A 17,269-nucleotide genomic window follows, 5' to 3' on the forward strand; every position below is an offset into this window, starting at 1 on the left:
TACAACAACTTTTGGGGTCCATTTTCTTGCGTTACCCTTGGTAAAATAAAACAAATTGGAGCTGAAATAAATTTTGTGTAAAAAAAATGTAAATGTTAATTTTTATTTAAACATTCCAAAAATTCCTGTGAAACACCTGAAGGGTTAATAAATTTCTTGAATGTGGTTTTGAGCACCTTGAGGGGTGCAGTTTTTAGAATGGTGTCACACTTGGGTATTTTCTGTCATATAGACCCCTCAAAATGACTTCAAATGAGATGTGGTCCCTAAAAAAAAATGGTGTTGTAAAAATGAGAAATTGCTAGTCAACTTTTAACCCTTATAACTCCCTAACAAAAAAAAAATGTTGGTTCCTAAATTGTGCTGATGTAAAGTAGACATGTGGGAAATGTTACTTATTAAGTATTTTGTGTGACATATCTCTCTGTGATTTAAGGGCATAAAAATTCAAAGTTGGAAAATTGCCAAATTTGCAACATTTTCGTTTTTTTCACAAATAAACGCAAGTTATATCGAAGAAATTTTACCAGTATCATGAAGTACAATATGTCATGAGAAAACAGTGTCAGAATCGCCAAGATCCGTTGAAGCGTTCCAGAGTTATAACCTCATAAAGGGACAGTGGTCAGAATTGTAAAAATTAGCCCGGTCATTAACGTGCAAACCACCCTTGGGGGTGAAGGGGTTAAAATGTAAAAAAATGACAGTTTTCCCCCTAAAATATAAAGGAAATGTGTTATCTTTAACTTTATGTAGAAATGGGATATACGGCACTCCTGGTAGAGCGACTCTGGTGCCTAAGTAGGGTTTCAACCAGTAATCCAGTAGAAGCAATAAACCTGGCTCTCAGGATAGATTGAACGTATAACAGATTTATTTGGCAATCCACAAATTAATAACGTTTAGACCTTCCTAAGAACTGTGTGAAATAAACAAAAATGAGTGACAAAATAAAATGCATAGGACATAAACAGCATACATTATGACAATAAATTCAGACCCAAAAGGTCCCAAAAGACCATATTACAATGGAAGCCTGTCCAAACAGATAAAGAATTAGCAAAAATTATTATATTGTCAATAGGTGAGGCATCCACATAGCTTCCACATTCTGCTTGGATGCCTCACCTACTGACATAACGTATACTTTTGGAGGTCATATTCCTCATACTTCTGAAAATGTTTCTTTGATGCGTTTAGCCGTGTCCTGCACTGTTAATCCCATCACAAATGGCGCATCTATTTATGTCCTAAGCATTTTACTTTGTCATTTAATTTTGTATATATTTATTACACAGTTCTGATGAAGGTCTAAACAGACAGAAACGTTAATTTGTAGATTGCCAAATAAATCTGTGATATGTTTTCCCTATCCTGAGTGCCAGGTTTATTGCTACTTTCATCTTTAACTTTAGCCCTTTTAGAAACCATTTCATCTTTAACTTGCTTAACTGTTCACAATAACAGTAATTTTGACCAGGGGTGCCCAAACTTTTACATTCCACTGTATATGCAGCATAAGTGACTGACCAGAGATCCCGACCCTAAAGGTGTATCACTTCGTTTACTGGGTGCAGCGGTTTTAAGAGTTTTTAGATGTAGGATGTAACAGAACTGAGAAAGCTGCCCACGCCCGGCTCTGTATGTACATAGTCATAGTCTATAGACAGTGAGCTGCTTATCACAGGAGGCGGCGGAGTCGGACTAGCAATTGCCTACACATCAGATCTGGCAATAATAATCTCCTGGTGATAAATCCTTCAGTAAGTAAACAGGACACAGCGTACGAAGCAAGACATCCTTGAATTCTGTGATTTTAACCCCAACCTCATGCTGTTCTCAGATTACATATAGTAAAAATCTGCTGACAGATTCCCTTTAACCCAATTGGCAAACATCGTAAGGAGAAAAAAAATAATTGAACCACTAGAATTGCCTTTCTTCGGCTGCAACCATATCGTAACAAAATGCAATAAGAAGGGGGGTTCTTGGAAGAAAGAATAAGAAAATTGCCATGTTGGAAAATGGTTAAATGATGCAAATGCTGTATTCCATGTGGTGCAGGTTGTGGATACAGAGGACAAGGGCCGTTTTGTGTGTTCACACATTTGGAACAAAGAGACGTTATTCGAGGAAAGGTCTGTCTTTAAGACCGGCTTCATACTTCCACACATAATTGGAGCTCTTACCGGAAGACCTCCAGAGGAGCCAGGACGGTGGAAATAATGTCTGAAGCATTATTGTGAAGGTTCAAATGAGTCAGCGAGATCTGTATGGTCCACGCAAAACGGAGGATGACGTCTTGAATGATGGCACAGTAGTAGTAAGCCTGGGAAAGCGAAGAGTCGTTACAATGGCTGGGTGGGAAGAGCAGCAGACAAGGACGTGTGATGCTCAGAGCTCATACCTTCTGGGGGTACACGATCTCCTCTCGCAGGAAGGTGTTCTCCCCTGCATTACGGTCAAACAGGCCCCAGTCCATCTTCAGATCCCAGATTAGAGTATAACAAGAACTGACAAAGTAACTGACGATCCACAGGTAGAAAAACACCTGAGCATCCGTGTGATCACGAACTAAGGAAGAAATACACCATAGGTTACATAGAAGAGCACGTGTTAAAATATGGTTTAAAAAGAAAAATATATACATAAAATATAAAAACACAAACAATGGTTTTTATGATGCATGCACGGTCTGCAAATAAAGCGACTTGCAGGAAGGTGTGAACTTGTGGGTAAGGAGAAAGCGGTCATACCCCAGCACCTCCCCATGATCACCGGTGGCACAGACGGCAACTGCTGGATCTCACTGGTAGTGGAGTGCAAATAGAGCATTTCAGCACTTTCGAATACATTGCTCCAGTCCCCAAGGCTGCATGTATCCCGGCTATTTGACAGACGCAACACATGCAGGGAATGCCTAACAAACAACAGCATGTCGAACAGCCGCGAGACATGCTGCTGCAAGCACGCCAAAAATACTCGATTAGGGCACGAGCTCTGATAACACCTTATCCCAGCATGTTCGGGCATGAAAGGATCCTGCTTACCCAGAAGATCAGACAGGTCTAATCAGGTCAAATGCATCCAATTAGATACAAAAATAATGGGGAAGATGGGTTCAGTGGGGAATTCATCTGTACTAGTGATGAGTGAGTATACTCGTTGCTCGGGGGTCCTCCGAGTATTTTTTAGTGCTCGGAGATTTAGTTTTCATCACCACAGCTGAATGATTTACATCTGTTAGCCAGCATAAGTACATGTGGGGGTTGCCTGGTTGCTAGGGAATCCCCACATGTATTCAAGCTGGGTAACAGATGTAAATCATTCAGCTGTGGCTAGGAAAACTAAATCTCCGAGCAGTCATAAATACTCGGAGACCACCCAAGCAACGAGTATATTCGCTCATCACCAATCTGTACCAATGCCTAAATGAGGAAGTCAAACCCTTAGAGAAATCCTCTCGGTAGCGCTGCTGAAATCAATTCAGTGGCATTTTCACACGTGTAAAGGCCATTCCCACTGCGGGTTCGCATATTTCTCAGAGAATTTTAATCTTTTTGAGAATTGCTAGGTGTCTAAGTTTATGCCCCCCCCCCCCCCCCAAACACATCCTCATCTGAGATTTCACTACATAGGCTTTTATGATACATCCATTAGCAAGCACTACCTCAGTCTGGTCACTAGAGGGCAGTACAATACCACATTTTGCACCATTGACGTGCACCTTATGGTGCCTGTAGAACTAACGATTGTAGTAAGTTGACTTGCTATTTGATAAAATGACCCCCCCAGTCAGACATCAAAATCTAACATTACAGAGGAATTAGTAAATAGACCTAGTGCTCTGTCGATGAGCTAATATGGCCGCACCGCTGCTCCGATTACCCAATGCACTGCGTGACTTGACACTTAAGGTACCGTCACACTAGGCGATATCGCCAGCAATCCGTGACGTTGCAGCGACCTGGATGGCGATATCGCTGTATTTGACACGCAGCAGCGATCTGGATCCCGCTGTGAAATTGCTGGTCGCTGCTAGAAGGTCTGCACATTATTTGGTCGCTAGGTCGCCGTGTATCGCCGTGTTTGACAGCAAAAGCGACGATACCAGCGATATTTTACACTGGTAACCAGGGTAAACATCGGGTTACCAAGCGCAGGGCCGCGCTTAGTAACCCGATGTTTACCCTGGTTACCAGCGTAAAAGTTAAAAAAACAAACAGCACATACTCACCTGCGCGTCCCCCAGCCTCTGCTTCCTGACACTGACTGAGCGCCGGCCCTAAACTGAAAGTGAAAGCAACAGCGGTGACGTCACCGCTGTGCTGTTAGGGCCGGAGCTCAGTCAGCGTCAGGATGCAGAGGCTGGGGGACGCGCAGGTGAGCATGTACTGTTTGTTTTTTTAACTTTTACGCTGGTAACCAGGGTAAACATCGGGTTACTAAGCGCGGCCCTGCGCTTAGCAACCCGATGTTTACCCTGGTTACCCGGGGACCTCGGCATCGCTGGTCGCTGGAGAGCGGTCTGTGTGACAGCTCTCCAGCGACCACACAGCGACGCTGCAGCGATCGGCATTGCTGTCGCTATCGCTGCAGCGTCGCTTAGTGTGACGGTACCTTTACTCTTAGAGCCATCTTACCATTCGTGGGAGTCTCTGAGTGCCGCTGTGCAGTGGGGCAGTCGGCGAAGCTGTGCGGCCATGTTGGGGAACGAAGAGGGGCCGGCATTAGCAGCACAATAAATGAAAAGATGTCCTCCCACTCCACATCCATGGACATAATATGGAGCTATAGCAGCTTCCGCTCTTCTGGGAATGGATTGCTACCAGAATTTAGAGGAGTTTTTGTCCTTTCATCCAGAAGAGCATTTAAGTCAGACCCTGATGTTGGAGGAGACCGGGCTTACAATCTCCACTATCTCTTATCCAAAAGAGGTTGGATGGGGTGGAGGTTGGGGCTCCATGCGGTCGATCAGGTTCTTCCACCTAATCCCCTAACCATGTCTTTATAGACCTTGTCATATGGAACAGAAGAGGGTCTTCCCCAAACTGTTCCCACAAAGCTGGAGGTTACAAGTGTCTTACAGGCTGAAGTATTCAGATTTCCCGTCACTGCAGGCCATCCCCGGGAAAACAATCCCACAGAATTACCCCTCCTCCACCAAACTTTGCACAATACAGTCCGGCAGGTAACGTTCTCCTGATATTTATGGAACCTGACTGTGGCTGCACTCAGCGGTGGCGGCTTTACACCACTCCATCTGATGCTTTGCGCTTAGTGATGTAAGGCTGCACACTGGAAGATCTCGGCGGGGGCATTCATGCTGATCAGAGGAGGTTGGGACTCTGCATTTTGGAGTCAGCAGAGAATTGGTAAATCTTAAGCATTATGGCCCAGATTCATTAAGACTGGCGTTTCATAGGTCAGTCTTGATGAAGGACGTGCAGGAATAAAATGTGCAGAATTCATTAAGCTGTGCACGCCACTTAATGCGCATCTTATCAGCGGCATGCGCCTCACCAGAAAAGCTACGGTCGTCATGGCCTGAAGTCACATAGGCCTCCACATGATGATGGACAGATGTCCCTCCCACACCAGCCTCTGCCCTTCTTAGTGGAGCTACATGAAACTGGTGTGAAAACGCCAAAAGAGGAAACATTTTTGCACAACTGCGAATTGCACCACTTTTTCGGGGTATATCCAAAGTGTTTTTATACCAGTTTCCTGGCATTATGGTGTCTTCACTGTGTGGCCGAGTTGCTGCGGTTCCTTCCACTGTCACGTACAGGTGATGAGGAAGATTTTGGAGGAAAGAAATGTCATGAGTGGTCTTGTTATACTGCTGGCTCCCATTACAGGACCGCACTGGTATCAGTGAGCTGTTTACTACCATGGAGGTCGGGGTCAGATATTATACACCTGGGGCCATGGAACCAAATAACAGGAAACCTTCATTTAATGATTAAGACGTGTCCGAATGCTCCAAAAAGTGGATGTGACAAACTATTTAGCATTTATTACAAGCCCTGCTGCATCCATCCCTCCAAACTGAAAGCTGAGGTTTAGCTATAGAAAAGCAAAATCTTTCTGACACCCCAACCAATGCCTTATAAAACATGGATGGCTCAGGATGCAGAGATCTAAGCTGCTGTTTGGTAAGGTTCTCACACCATTGCCTTGTAATACATGGATGGATCAGGATGCAGAGATCTAAGCTGCTGTTTGGTAAGGTTCTCACACCATTGCCTTGTAATACATGGATGGATCAGGATGCAGAGATCTAAGCTGCTGTTTGGTAAGGTTCTCACACCATTGCCTTGTAATACATGGATGGATCAGGATGCAGAGATCTAAGCTGCCGTTTGGTAAGGTTCTCACACCAATGCCTTGTAATACATGGATGGATCAGGATGCAGAGATCTAAGCTGCTGTTTGGTAAGGTTCTCACACCATTGCCTTGTAATACATGGATGGATCAGGATGCAGAGATCTAAGCTGCCGTTTGGTAAGGTTCTCACACCAATGCCTCATAATACATGGATGGATGGATCAGGGTGCAGAGATCTAAGCTGCCATTTGGTAAGGCTCTCACCCCAATGCCTTGTAATACATGGATGCATCAGGATGCAGAGATCTAAGCTGCTGTTTGGTAAGGTTCTCAACATCAATGCCTTGTAATACATGGATGGCTCAGGGTGCAGAGATCTAAGCTGCCGTTTGGTAAGGTTCTCACACCAATGCCTCATTATACATGGATGGATCAGGGTGCAGAGATCTAAGCTGCTGTTTGGTAAGGCTCTCACACCAATGCCTCATAATACATGGATGGCTCAGGATGCAGAGATCTAAGCTGCTGTTTGGTAAGGTTCTCAACATCAATGCCTTGTAATACATGTATGGCTCAGGGTGCAGAGATCTAAGCCGCTCTTTGGTAAGGTTCTCACACCAATGCCTCATAATACATGGATTTCTCAGGATGCAGAGATCTAAGCTGCCGTTTGGTAAGGTTCTCACACTAATGCCTCATAATACATGGATGGATGGATCAGGGTGCAGAGATCTAAGCTGCCATTTGGTAAGGCTCTCACCCCAATGCCTTGTAATACATGGATGCATCAGGATGCAGAGATCTAAGCTGCTGTTTGGTAAGGTTCTCACACCAATGTCTCATAATACATGGATGGATCAGGATGCAGAGATCCAAGCTGCCGTTTGGTAAGGTTCTCACACCAATGCCTTGTAATACATGGATGGATCAGGGTGCAGAGATCTAAGCTGCCGTTTGGTAAGGTTCTCACACCAATGCCTCATAATACATGGATGGATCAGGATGCAGAGATCTAAGCTGCTGTTTGGTAAGGTTCTCACACCAATGCCTTGTAATACATGGATGGATCAGGGTGCAGAGATCTAAGCTGCCGTTTGGTAAGGTTCTCACACCAATGCCTTATAATACATGGATGGCTCAGGATGCAGAGATCTAAGCTGCCGTTTGGTAAGGTTCTCACCCCAATGCTCCATAATACATGGATGGCTCAGGATGCAGAGATCTAAGCTGCCGTTTGGTAAGGTTCTCACACCAATGCCTCATAATACATGGATGGCTCAGGATGCAGAGATCTAAGCTGCTGTTTGGTAAGGTTCTCACACCAATGCCTCATAATACATGGATGGCTCAGGATGCAGAGATCTAAGCTGCTGTTTGGTAAGGTTCTCACACCAATGCCTCATAATACATGGATGGATCAGGGTGCAGAGATCTAAGCTGCCGTTTGGTAAGGTTCTCAACATCAATGCCTTGTAATACATGTATGGCTCAGGGTGCAGAGATCTAAGCCGCTCTTTGGTAAGGTTCTCACACCAATGCCTCATAATACATGGATTTCTCAGGATGCAGAGATCTAAGCTGCCGTTTGGTAAGGTTCTCACACTAATGCCTCATAATACATGGATGGATGGATCAGGGTGCAGAGATCTAAGCTGCCATTTGGTAAGGCTCTCACCCCAATGCCTTGTAATACATGGATGCATCAGGATGCAGAGATCTAAGCTGCTGTTTGGTAAGGTTCTCACACCAATGCCTCATAATACATGGATGGATCAGGATGCAGAGATCTAAGCTGCCGTTTGGTAAGGTTCTCACACCAATGTCTCATAATACATGGATGGATCAGGATGCAGAGATCCAAGCTGCCGTTTGGTAAGGTTCTCACACCAATGCCTTGTAATACATGGATGGATCAGGGTGCAGAGATCTAAGCTGCCGTTTGGTAAGGTTCTCACACCAATGCCTCATAATACATGGATGGATCAGGGTGCAGAGATCTAAGCTGCCGTTTGGTAAGGTTCTCACACCAATGCCTCATAATACATGGATGGATCAGGATGCAGAGATCTAAGCTGCTGTTTGGTAAGGTTCTCACACCAATGCCTTGTAATACATGGATGGATCAGGGTGCAGAGATCTAAGCTGCCGTTTGGTAAGGTTCTCACACCAATGCCTCATAATACATGGATGGATCAGGGTGCAGAGATCTAAGCTGCCGTTTGGTAAGGTTCTCACACCAATGCCTTATAATACATGGATGGCTCAGGATGCAGAGATCTAAGCTGCCGTTTGGTAAGGTTCTCACCCCAATGCTCCATAATACATGGATGGCTCAGGATGCAGAGATCTAAGCTGCCGTTTGGTAAGGTTCTCACACCAATGCCTCATAATACATGGATGGCTCAGGATGCAGAGATCTAAGCTGCTGTTTGGTAAGGTTCTCACACCAATGCCTCATAATACATGGATGGATCAGGGTGCAGAGATCTAAGCGGACGTTTGGTAAGGTTCTCACACCAATGCCTTGTAATACATGGATGGATCAGGGTGCAGAGATCTAAGCTGCCGTTTGGTAAGGTTCTCACACCAATGCCTCATAATACATGGATGGATCAGGATGCAGAGATCTAAGCTGCCGTTTGGTAAGGTTCTCACACCATTGCCTTGTAATACATGGATGGCTCAGGATGCAGAGATCTAAGCTGCTGTTTGGTAAGGTTCTCACACCAATGCCTCATTATACATGGATGGATCAGGGTGCAGAGATCTAAGCTGCCGTTTGGTAAGGTTCTCACACCAATGCCTTGTAATACATGGATGCATCAGGATGCAGAGATCTAAGCTGCTGTTTGGTAAGGTTCTCACACCAATGCCTCATAATACATGGATGGCTCAGGATGCAGAGATCTAAGCTGCCGTTTGGTAAGGTTCTCACACCAATGCCTCATAATACATGGATGGATGGATCAGGGTGCAGAGATCTAAGCTGCCATTTGGTAAGGCTCTCACCCCAATGCCTTGTAATACATGGATGCATCAGGATGCAGAGATCTAAGCTGCTGTTTGGTAAGGTTCTCACACCAATGCCTCATAATACATGGATGGCTCAGGATGCAGAGATCTAAGCTGCTGTTTGGTAAGGTTCTCACACCAATGCCTCATAATACATGGATGGCTCAGGATGCAGAGATCTAAGCTGCTGTTTGGTAAGGTTCTCACACCAATGCCTCATAATACATGGATGGCTCAGGATGCAGAGATCTAAGCTGCCGTTTGGTAAGGTTCTCAACATCAATGCCTTGTAATACATGGATGGCTCAGGGTGCAGAGATCTAAGCCGCTCTTTGGTAAGGTTCTCACACCAATGCCTCATAATACATGGATTTCTCAGGATGCAGAGATCTAAGCTGCCGTTTGGTAAGGTTCTCACACTAATGCCTCATAATACATGGATGGATGGATCAGGGTGCAGAGATCTAAGCTGCCATTTGGTAAGGCTCTCACCCCAATGCCTTGTAATACATGGATGCATCAGGATGCAGAGATCTAAGCTGCTGTTTGGTAAGGTTCTCACACCAATGCCTCATAATACATGGATGGATCAGGATGCAGAGATCTAAGCTGCCGTTTGGTAAGGTTCTCACACCAATGCCTTGTAATACATGGATGGATCAGGGTGCAGAGATCTAAGCTGCCGTTTGGTAAGGTTCTCACACCAATGCCTCATAATACATGGATGGATCAGGATGCAGAGATCTAAGCTGCCGTTTGGTAAGGTTCTCACACCAATGCCTTGTAATACATGGATGGATCAGGGTGCAGAGATCTAAGCTGCCGTTTGGTAAGGTTCTCACACCAATGCCTCATAATACATGGATGGATCAGGATGCAGAGATCTAAGCTGCCGTTTGGTAAGGTTCTCACACCAATGCCTTGTAATACATGGATGGATCAGGGTGCAGAGATCTAAGCTGCCGTTTGGTAAGGTTCTCACACCAATGCCTCATAATACATGGATGGATCAGGATGCAGAGATCTAAGCTGCTGTTTGGTAAGGTTCTCACACCAATGCCTTGTAATACATGGATGGATCAGGGTGCAGAGATCTAAGCTGCCGTTTGGTAAGGTTCTCACACCAATGCCTCATAATACATGGATGGATCAGGGTGCAGAGATCTAAGCTGCCGTTTGGTAAGGTTCTCACACCAATGCCTCATAATACATGGATGGCTCAGGATGCAGAGATCTAAGCTGCTGTTTGGTAAGGTTCTCACACCAATGCCTCATAATACATGGATGGATCAGGGTGCAGAGATCTAAGCGGACGTTTGGTAAGGTTCTCACACCAATGCTCCATAATACATGGATGGCTCAGGATGCAGAGATCTAAGCTGCTGTTTGGTAAGGTTCTCACACCAATGCCTTGTAATACATGGATGGATCAGGGTGCAGAGATCTAAGCTGCCGTTTGGTAAGGTTCTCACACCAATGCCTCATAATACATGGATGGATCAGGGTGCAGAGATCTAAGCTGCCGTTTGGTAAGGTTCTCACACCAATGCCTCATAATACATGGATGGATCAGGATGCAGAGATCTAAGCTGCTGTTTGGTAAGGTTCTCACACCAATGCCTTGTAATACATGGATGGATCAGGGTGCAGAGATCTAAGCTGCCGTTTGGTAAGGTTCTCACACCAATGCCTCATAATACATGGATGGATCAGGGTGCAGAGATCTAAGCTGCCGTTTGGTAAGGTTCTCACACCAATGCCTCATAATACATGGATGGCTCAGGATGCAGAGATCTAAGCTGCTGTTTGGTAAGGTTCTCACACCAATGCCTCATAATACATGGATGGATCAGGGTGCAGAGATCTAAGCGGACGTTTGGTAAGGTTCTCACACCAATGCTCCATAATACATGGATGGCTCAGGATGCAGAGATCTAAGCTGCTGTTTGGTAAGGTTCTCACACCAATGCCTTGTAATACATGGATGGATCAGGGTGCAGAGATCTAAGCTGCCGTTTGGTAAGGTTCTCACACCAATGCCTCATAATACATGGATGGATCAGGGTGCAGAGATCTAAGCGGACGTTTGGTAAGGTTCTCACACTAATGCCTCATAATACATGGATGGATCAGGATGCAGAGATCTAAGCTGCCGTTTGGTAAGGTTCTCACACCAATGCCTCATAATACATGGATGGATCAGGATGCAGAGATCTAAGCTGCCGTTTGGTAAGGTTCTCACACCATTGCCTTGTAATACATGGATGGCTCAGGATGCAGAGATCTAAGCTGCCGTTTGGTAAGGTTCTCACACCAATGCCTCATTATACATGGATGGATCAGGGTGCAGAGATCTAAGCTGCCGTTTGGTAAGGTTCTCACACCAATGCCTCATAATACATGGATGGCTCAGGATGCAGAGATCTAAGCTGCTGTTTGGTAAGGTTCTCACACCAATGCTCCATAATACATGGATGGATGTGGATCAGGATGCAGAGATCTAAGCTGCTGTTTGGTAAGGTTCTCATACCATTGCCTTGTAATACATGGATGGCTCAGGATGCAGAGATCTAAGCTGCCGTTTGGTAAGGTTCTCACACCAATGCCTTGTAATACATGGATGGCTCAGGATGCAGAGATCTAAGCTGCCGTTTGGTAAGGTTCTCACACCAATGCCTTGTAATACATGGATGGATCAGGGTGCAGAGATCTAAGCTGCCGTTTGGTAAGGTTCTCACACCAATGCCTCATAATACATGGATGGATCAGGGTGCAGAGATCTAAGCGGACGTTTGGTAAGGTTCTCACACCAATGCCTCATAATACATGGATGGATCAGGGTGCAGAGATCTAAGCGGACGTTTGGTAAGGTTCTCACACTAATGCCTCATAATACATGGATGGATCAGGGTGCAGAGATCTAAGCTGCCGTTTGGTAAGGTTCTCACACTAATGCCTCATAATACATGGATGGATCAGGATGCAGAGATCTAAGCCGCTGTTTGGTAAGGTTCTCACACTTTAGCTGCAGAAGGAACTAGGTCACACTTACCTTTGTGTGTTTGGTAGAGAGCAGCAAACGTCACCATGAAGAAGGTAGTGGAATACTTTCCGGCATTCACCAGATGGGGAAAAGCTCTCTTAGTATCTCTGTATCGTCGCAGGCACTGGATAAAGCGCAGCCAGGCTGGTATACACTGAACCACCGCACGGACGCCATAAGAATAGGTGTTGCACCTTCCAGTGGCTGTTAATAAGGAGCAAGGAACATAAGAACATAAATTGTATACTAAATACTCAATATCTATGGAAATGACTAAAATGTGAAATAAGAATGTATTCTTATGAAGTTCAGTGGCCATCTTGGAAATGTTACGCTGCCGACAGTAGTGAACATGACAGGCTTAGAAGCCAGGGGAATATCTACCACCATTAATGTCAGTGGCCTGACAAGTATCTGAAGAAGTATTTATAGAAGCACTTAGATGACGCTTAGGGAAGTCTCCCTCCACCAGAATCCCTCTACTGTAATCTCACTTTTTTTTGTGGTGGTGGGGGGGGACAGATTGCTTTACCTCCAGTGATAAGACCCCCTGGACTTTCCCATTCCAGCTCAAAGCTGTAGAAGCAGATCATAAACTCCAGGTCCATGAGGATCACAGCCAGACTGTTCAGTTGATCAGCGAGCCAGAAATCTGCAAAGCCCACCTTGTGGAAAGGGGCGGTGAACACTCGGAACTAGACAAAATGGAAAATAAGACACTTATTATTAGAATAAGCCATGGTGGAAGTACGTAAAGACGCCGGTGTATCCAGACAAGAACAGAAAAATCAAATAGGCACCAAATAATTCCTACCTGAGGTCTATGAGGCCATACAAACTACACTGCTGTTCCTTCTCACCTGCCCCTACATGTATGCACCCAGGCAAGAGTATGGAATTGGACTGCTGCATATTAAATGGAAATATTCTCAGGATCACAGAACAGGAGGAAGACCTGGGGATTCTGGTTACAAGTAAGCTGAGCAGCAGGACTCAATGTCAGGCAGCAGCTGCTACAGCAAATATGTTATTGGGGTCTATAAAAAGAGGGGAAAAAAGCTGTGACCTCAATGTATTATTACCCCTTTATAAATCACATGTAAGACCACATATAGAAACCAGTTTTGGGCTCCACATTCTAAGGACAATATTGGAAAGATTAAGTCAAATGCGGCAACTAGATTACTACATGGGATAGAAGGCCTCTCCTATAATGAAAGCATAGAATACTTGGGCTTGTTTAGCTTATTATATGGATAAATATACCCCTGAACATTGAAGCTGCAACACCAAGAAGGAAAAGTCGTGGGATTCTGGAAATCACCAGATGGATAGACATGTTACTGATCTGCAAATGATGGAAAAATGGAAACATTTTAAAAACATCTAGATTTATTAATTATTCAGTAAGCGTGCCATGTGCAGAATTCTCCACACTTACAGTTGTGGCCAAAAGTATTGACACCCCTGCAATTCTGTCAGATAATACTCACTTTCTTCCTGAAAATGATTGCAAACACAAATTCTTTGTTATTATTATCTTCATTTAATTTGTCTTAAATGAAAAAACACAAACAGAATTGTTCTAAAGCCAAATTGGATATAATTCCACACCAAACATAAAAAAGGGGGTGGACAAAAGTATTGGCACTGTTCGAAAAATCATGTGATGCTTCCCTAATTTGTGTAATTAACAGCACCTGTAACTCACCTGTGGCACCTAACAGGTGTGGGCAATAACTAAATCACACTTGCAGCCAGTTGACATGGATTAAAGTTGACTCAACCTCTGTCCTGTGTCCTTGTGTGTACCACATTGAGCATGGAGAAAAGAAAGAAGACCAAAGAACTGTCTGAGGACTTGAGAAACCAAATTGTGAGGAAGCATGAGCAATCTCAGGGCTACAAGTCCATCTCCAAAGACCTGAATGTTCCTGTGTCTACCGTGCGCAGTGTCATCAAGAAGTGTAAAGCCCATGGCACTGTGGCTAACCTCCCTAGATGTGGACGGAAAAGAAAAATTGACAAGAGATTTCAATGCAAGATTGTGCGGATGTTGGATAAAGAACCTCGACTAACATCCAAACAAGTTCAAGCTGCCCTGCAGTCTGAGGGTACAACAGTGTCAACCCGTACTATCCGTCTGCGTCTGAATGAAAAGGGACTGTGTGGTAGGAGACCCAGGAAGACCCCACTTCTTACCCCGAGACATAAAAAAGCCAGGCTGGAGTTTGCCAAAACTTACCTGAAAAAGCCTAGAACGTTTTGGAAGAATGTTCTCTGGTCAGATGAGACAAAAGTAGAGCTTTTTGGGCAAAGGCATCAACATAGAGTTTACAGGAGAAAAAAAGAGGCATTCAAAGAAAAGAGCACGGTCCCTACAGTCAAACATGGCGGAGGTTCCCTGATGTTTTGGGGTTGCTTTGCTGCCTCTGGCACTGGACTGCTCGACCGTGTGCATGGCATTATAAAGTCTGAAGACTACCAACAAATTTTGTAGGGCCAGTGTGAGAAAGCTGGGTCTCCCTCAGAGGTCATGGGTCTTCCAGCAGGACAATGACCCAAAACACACTTCAAAAAGCACTAGAAAATGGTTTGAGAGAAAGCACTGGAGACTTCTAAGGTGGCCAGCAATGAGTCCAGACCTGAATCCCATAGAACACCTGTGGAGAGATCTAAAAATGGCAGTTTGGAGAAGGCACCCTTCAAATATCAGGGACCTGGAGCAGTTTGCCAAAGAAAAATGGTCTAAAATTCCAGCAGAGCATTGTAAGAAACTCATTGATGGTTACCGGAAGCAGTTGGTCGCAGTTATTTTGGCTAAAGGTTGTGCAACCAAGTATTAGGCTGAGGGTGCCAATACTTTTGTCTGGCCCATTTTTGGAGTTTTGTGTGAAATGATCAATGTTTTGCTTTTTGCTTCATTCTCTTTTGTGTTTTTTTCATTTAAGACAAATTAAATGAAGATAATAATACCAAAGAATTTGTGACTGCAATCATTTTCAGGAAGAAACTGAGTATTATCTGACAGAATTGCAGGGGTGTCAATACTTTTGGCCACAACAGTACGTACTTTGGCTGCCAACAATGATGTTATTAATGGTTGTCAAAAAAATGTTCTGCCAAGCAGAATACACTTTCATCAAGTCATCAAGACCAGCTGCTGGCAGCTACCTTTACAATTGACAACTAATGACTAGAGGTGAGAGAATTTTCACCCGACTCCCTGGATTGCGCCGGCCCATCTTATGATCGGCGCCGCAGCTGTATGTGTCGCAGTTGTGTCACAGTCACGACACATGCATGGAGAGCCTGTATGGGGGGAGAGAGACCGCTTTCCAGCTCTAAAGTTCAGGTGCCCATTGATTTCTATCAGGTACAGGTTCAGGTACAGTTCTGGTGGCCAGACCTAACTTTGAACCAAAGTTCGGACAAACCCTAACTTCCATGAGTCTGTTCATTACTGAAAGTGACAAATCAGATAAGGCTACAAATATAAATGGTCTCGGCGGTCAAAACTGCAGAGGCGAATCCTGTAAAGTAACTTACCAATAACTTAAGAAGCCAGAAGCGAGACTTGTAGTAGAAGGTTTTAGTGGGATTAATGAGGAAGAGCAGCATGAAGCCGTACAGGATCAGTGGATTCACCTGCATTGGCAAAAGGATATGATGTCCGAAGACACAGGCGAAAAGGCTGAGGCACCACAGCATCCCAAGGAACCCTGCAATCTGAGGGAAACATAAGAACAAGGATTAAAGGACAGTAATGATCAGAAAATTACCTATTGATTAAATCAGGTTTTTGTTATTTTTTTTTTTTATGTTCGACAGGTTTTTTTTATGCACAGCACAATTACTATTAAAAATTAAAATATGACATCTTGCAATATTCACACTGACCACTGGGACTTTAACTTCCTCTTGTTTCAGGAAACACCACATGTACATTAGCCACAATGGCCGGATCCTGACCCTATCATTTGCACTGAAGCGTCTAATAAGCGGGTGCAAAAATCAATGTGAAAGAAGGGGAGGATTGTGATTAGTGGATCCTGTGTTATCAGCTGTGTAATCCTGTCTCCTATGATAAGAAAACTCCTATGAATGCTTCCTGTAAGACTGGAAAAAGTGGCCAGTGTGAAAATTGGAAGATTAATAATTTTTTTTTTAAATAAAGATCACGATATGTGGAAAAAGAAAAACCTTCACAACATTTTTTTTTTATAATACATGTAACTCAAAAACATGATTTGCACAATAGGTCAGTTTCAGATGATAACTTCCCTTTAAAATAGAAGTGATCAGAAAAAAATGCAGCCAGGGAAAGACTGAATGAATAAATACCTCGAAAAGATGCTGATGTGAGAGGTTGCTACGTGGGTTTAGTTCAAATATAAGGACGTGGTTGACCCCGGCTTGTCTCCAGCCGTAAGTATTGATGCCGAGGAGAAAGAGGAACTCCACTAGCAGAAAGCCGCCCCTGTAAATCCTCACCAGGGGCCAAACCTCATTCACTTCATAACTCGTGTAAGCTGGGAAAGGAGGTTGGAAAAGGGGTTCACAATCGGATAATCCAAAATATCCAGCGTCCGCTCTATACAATCATATGTAGGGAGGACACTCACCTGTATAGACAACTGCACAGTTCAGGACAATAAATATACCACAGTACAGACCCACTCTGAAAGTCGTCCAGGCCGGGGCGGGCTGCGGAAGGAGGACACTAATCAGTGGTCACACAGACACAAGGACAGACGGGAAGAAGAAAGCAGCCGCTGGGAACTGGAGTCCCCCTACAGACATCTCTATCTATAGCAACAAGAAACTGAATCCAGGGATGTATCACTTATATTACTGGGTGCAGCCGTTCTCACACAAAGTTT

At 44.4% G+C, this 17,269-nt stretch overlaps 1 protein-coding gene across 1 annotated transcript in view; it reads right to left on the reverse strand.

The window, feature by feature from the left end:
* XPR1 (xenotropic and polytropic retrovirus receptor 1) overlaps nt 1-17,269 on the reverse strand; it is a 159,717-nt gene that overhangs the window by 12,635 nt on the left and 129,813 nt on the right. Inside the window, exons 7-13 of the mRNA XM_077276808.1 lie at nt 17,012-17,093; nt 16,731-16,918; nt 15,936-16,115; nt 12,919-13,081; nt 12,396-12,590; nt 2,408-2,574; nt 2,190-2,329 (exon numbers count right to left, since the gene is read on the reverse strand). Of these exons, the coding sequence (XP_077132923.1) occupies nt 2,190-2,329; nt 2,408-2,574; nt 12,396-12,590; nt 12,919-13,081; nt 15,936-16,115; nt 16,731-16,918; nt 17,012-17,093 (1,115 nt within the window). The remainder of the gene's footprint in view (nt 1-2,189; nt 2,330-2,407; nt 2,575-12,395; nt 12,591-12,918; nt 13,082-15,935; nt 16,116-16,730; nt 16,919-17,011; nt 17,094-17,269) is intronic.

The sequence above is a fragment of the Ranitomeya variabilis genome, chromosome 8 (assembly GCF_051348905.1).
Source record: "Ranitomeya variabilis isolate aRanVar5 chromosome 8, aRanVar5.hap1, whole genome shotgun sequence".
Taxonomy (NCBI): Eukaryota; Metazoa; Chordata; class Amphibia; order Anura; family Dendrobatidae; genus Ranitomeya; species Ranitomeya variabilis.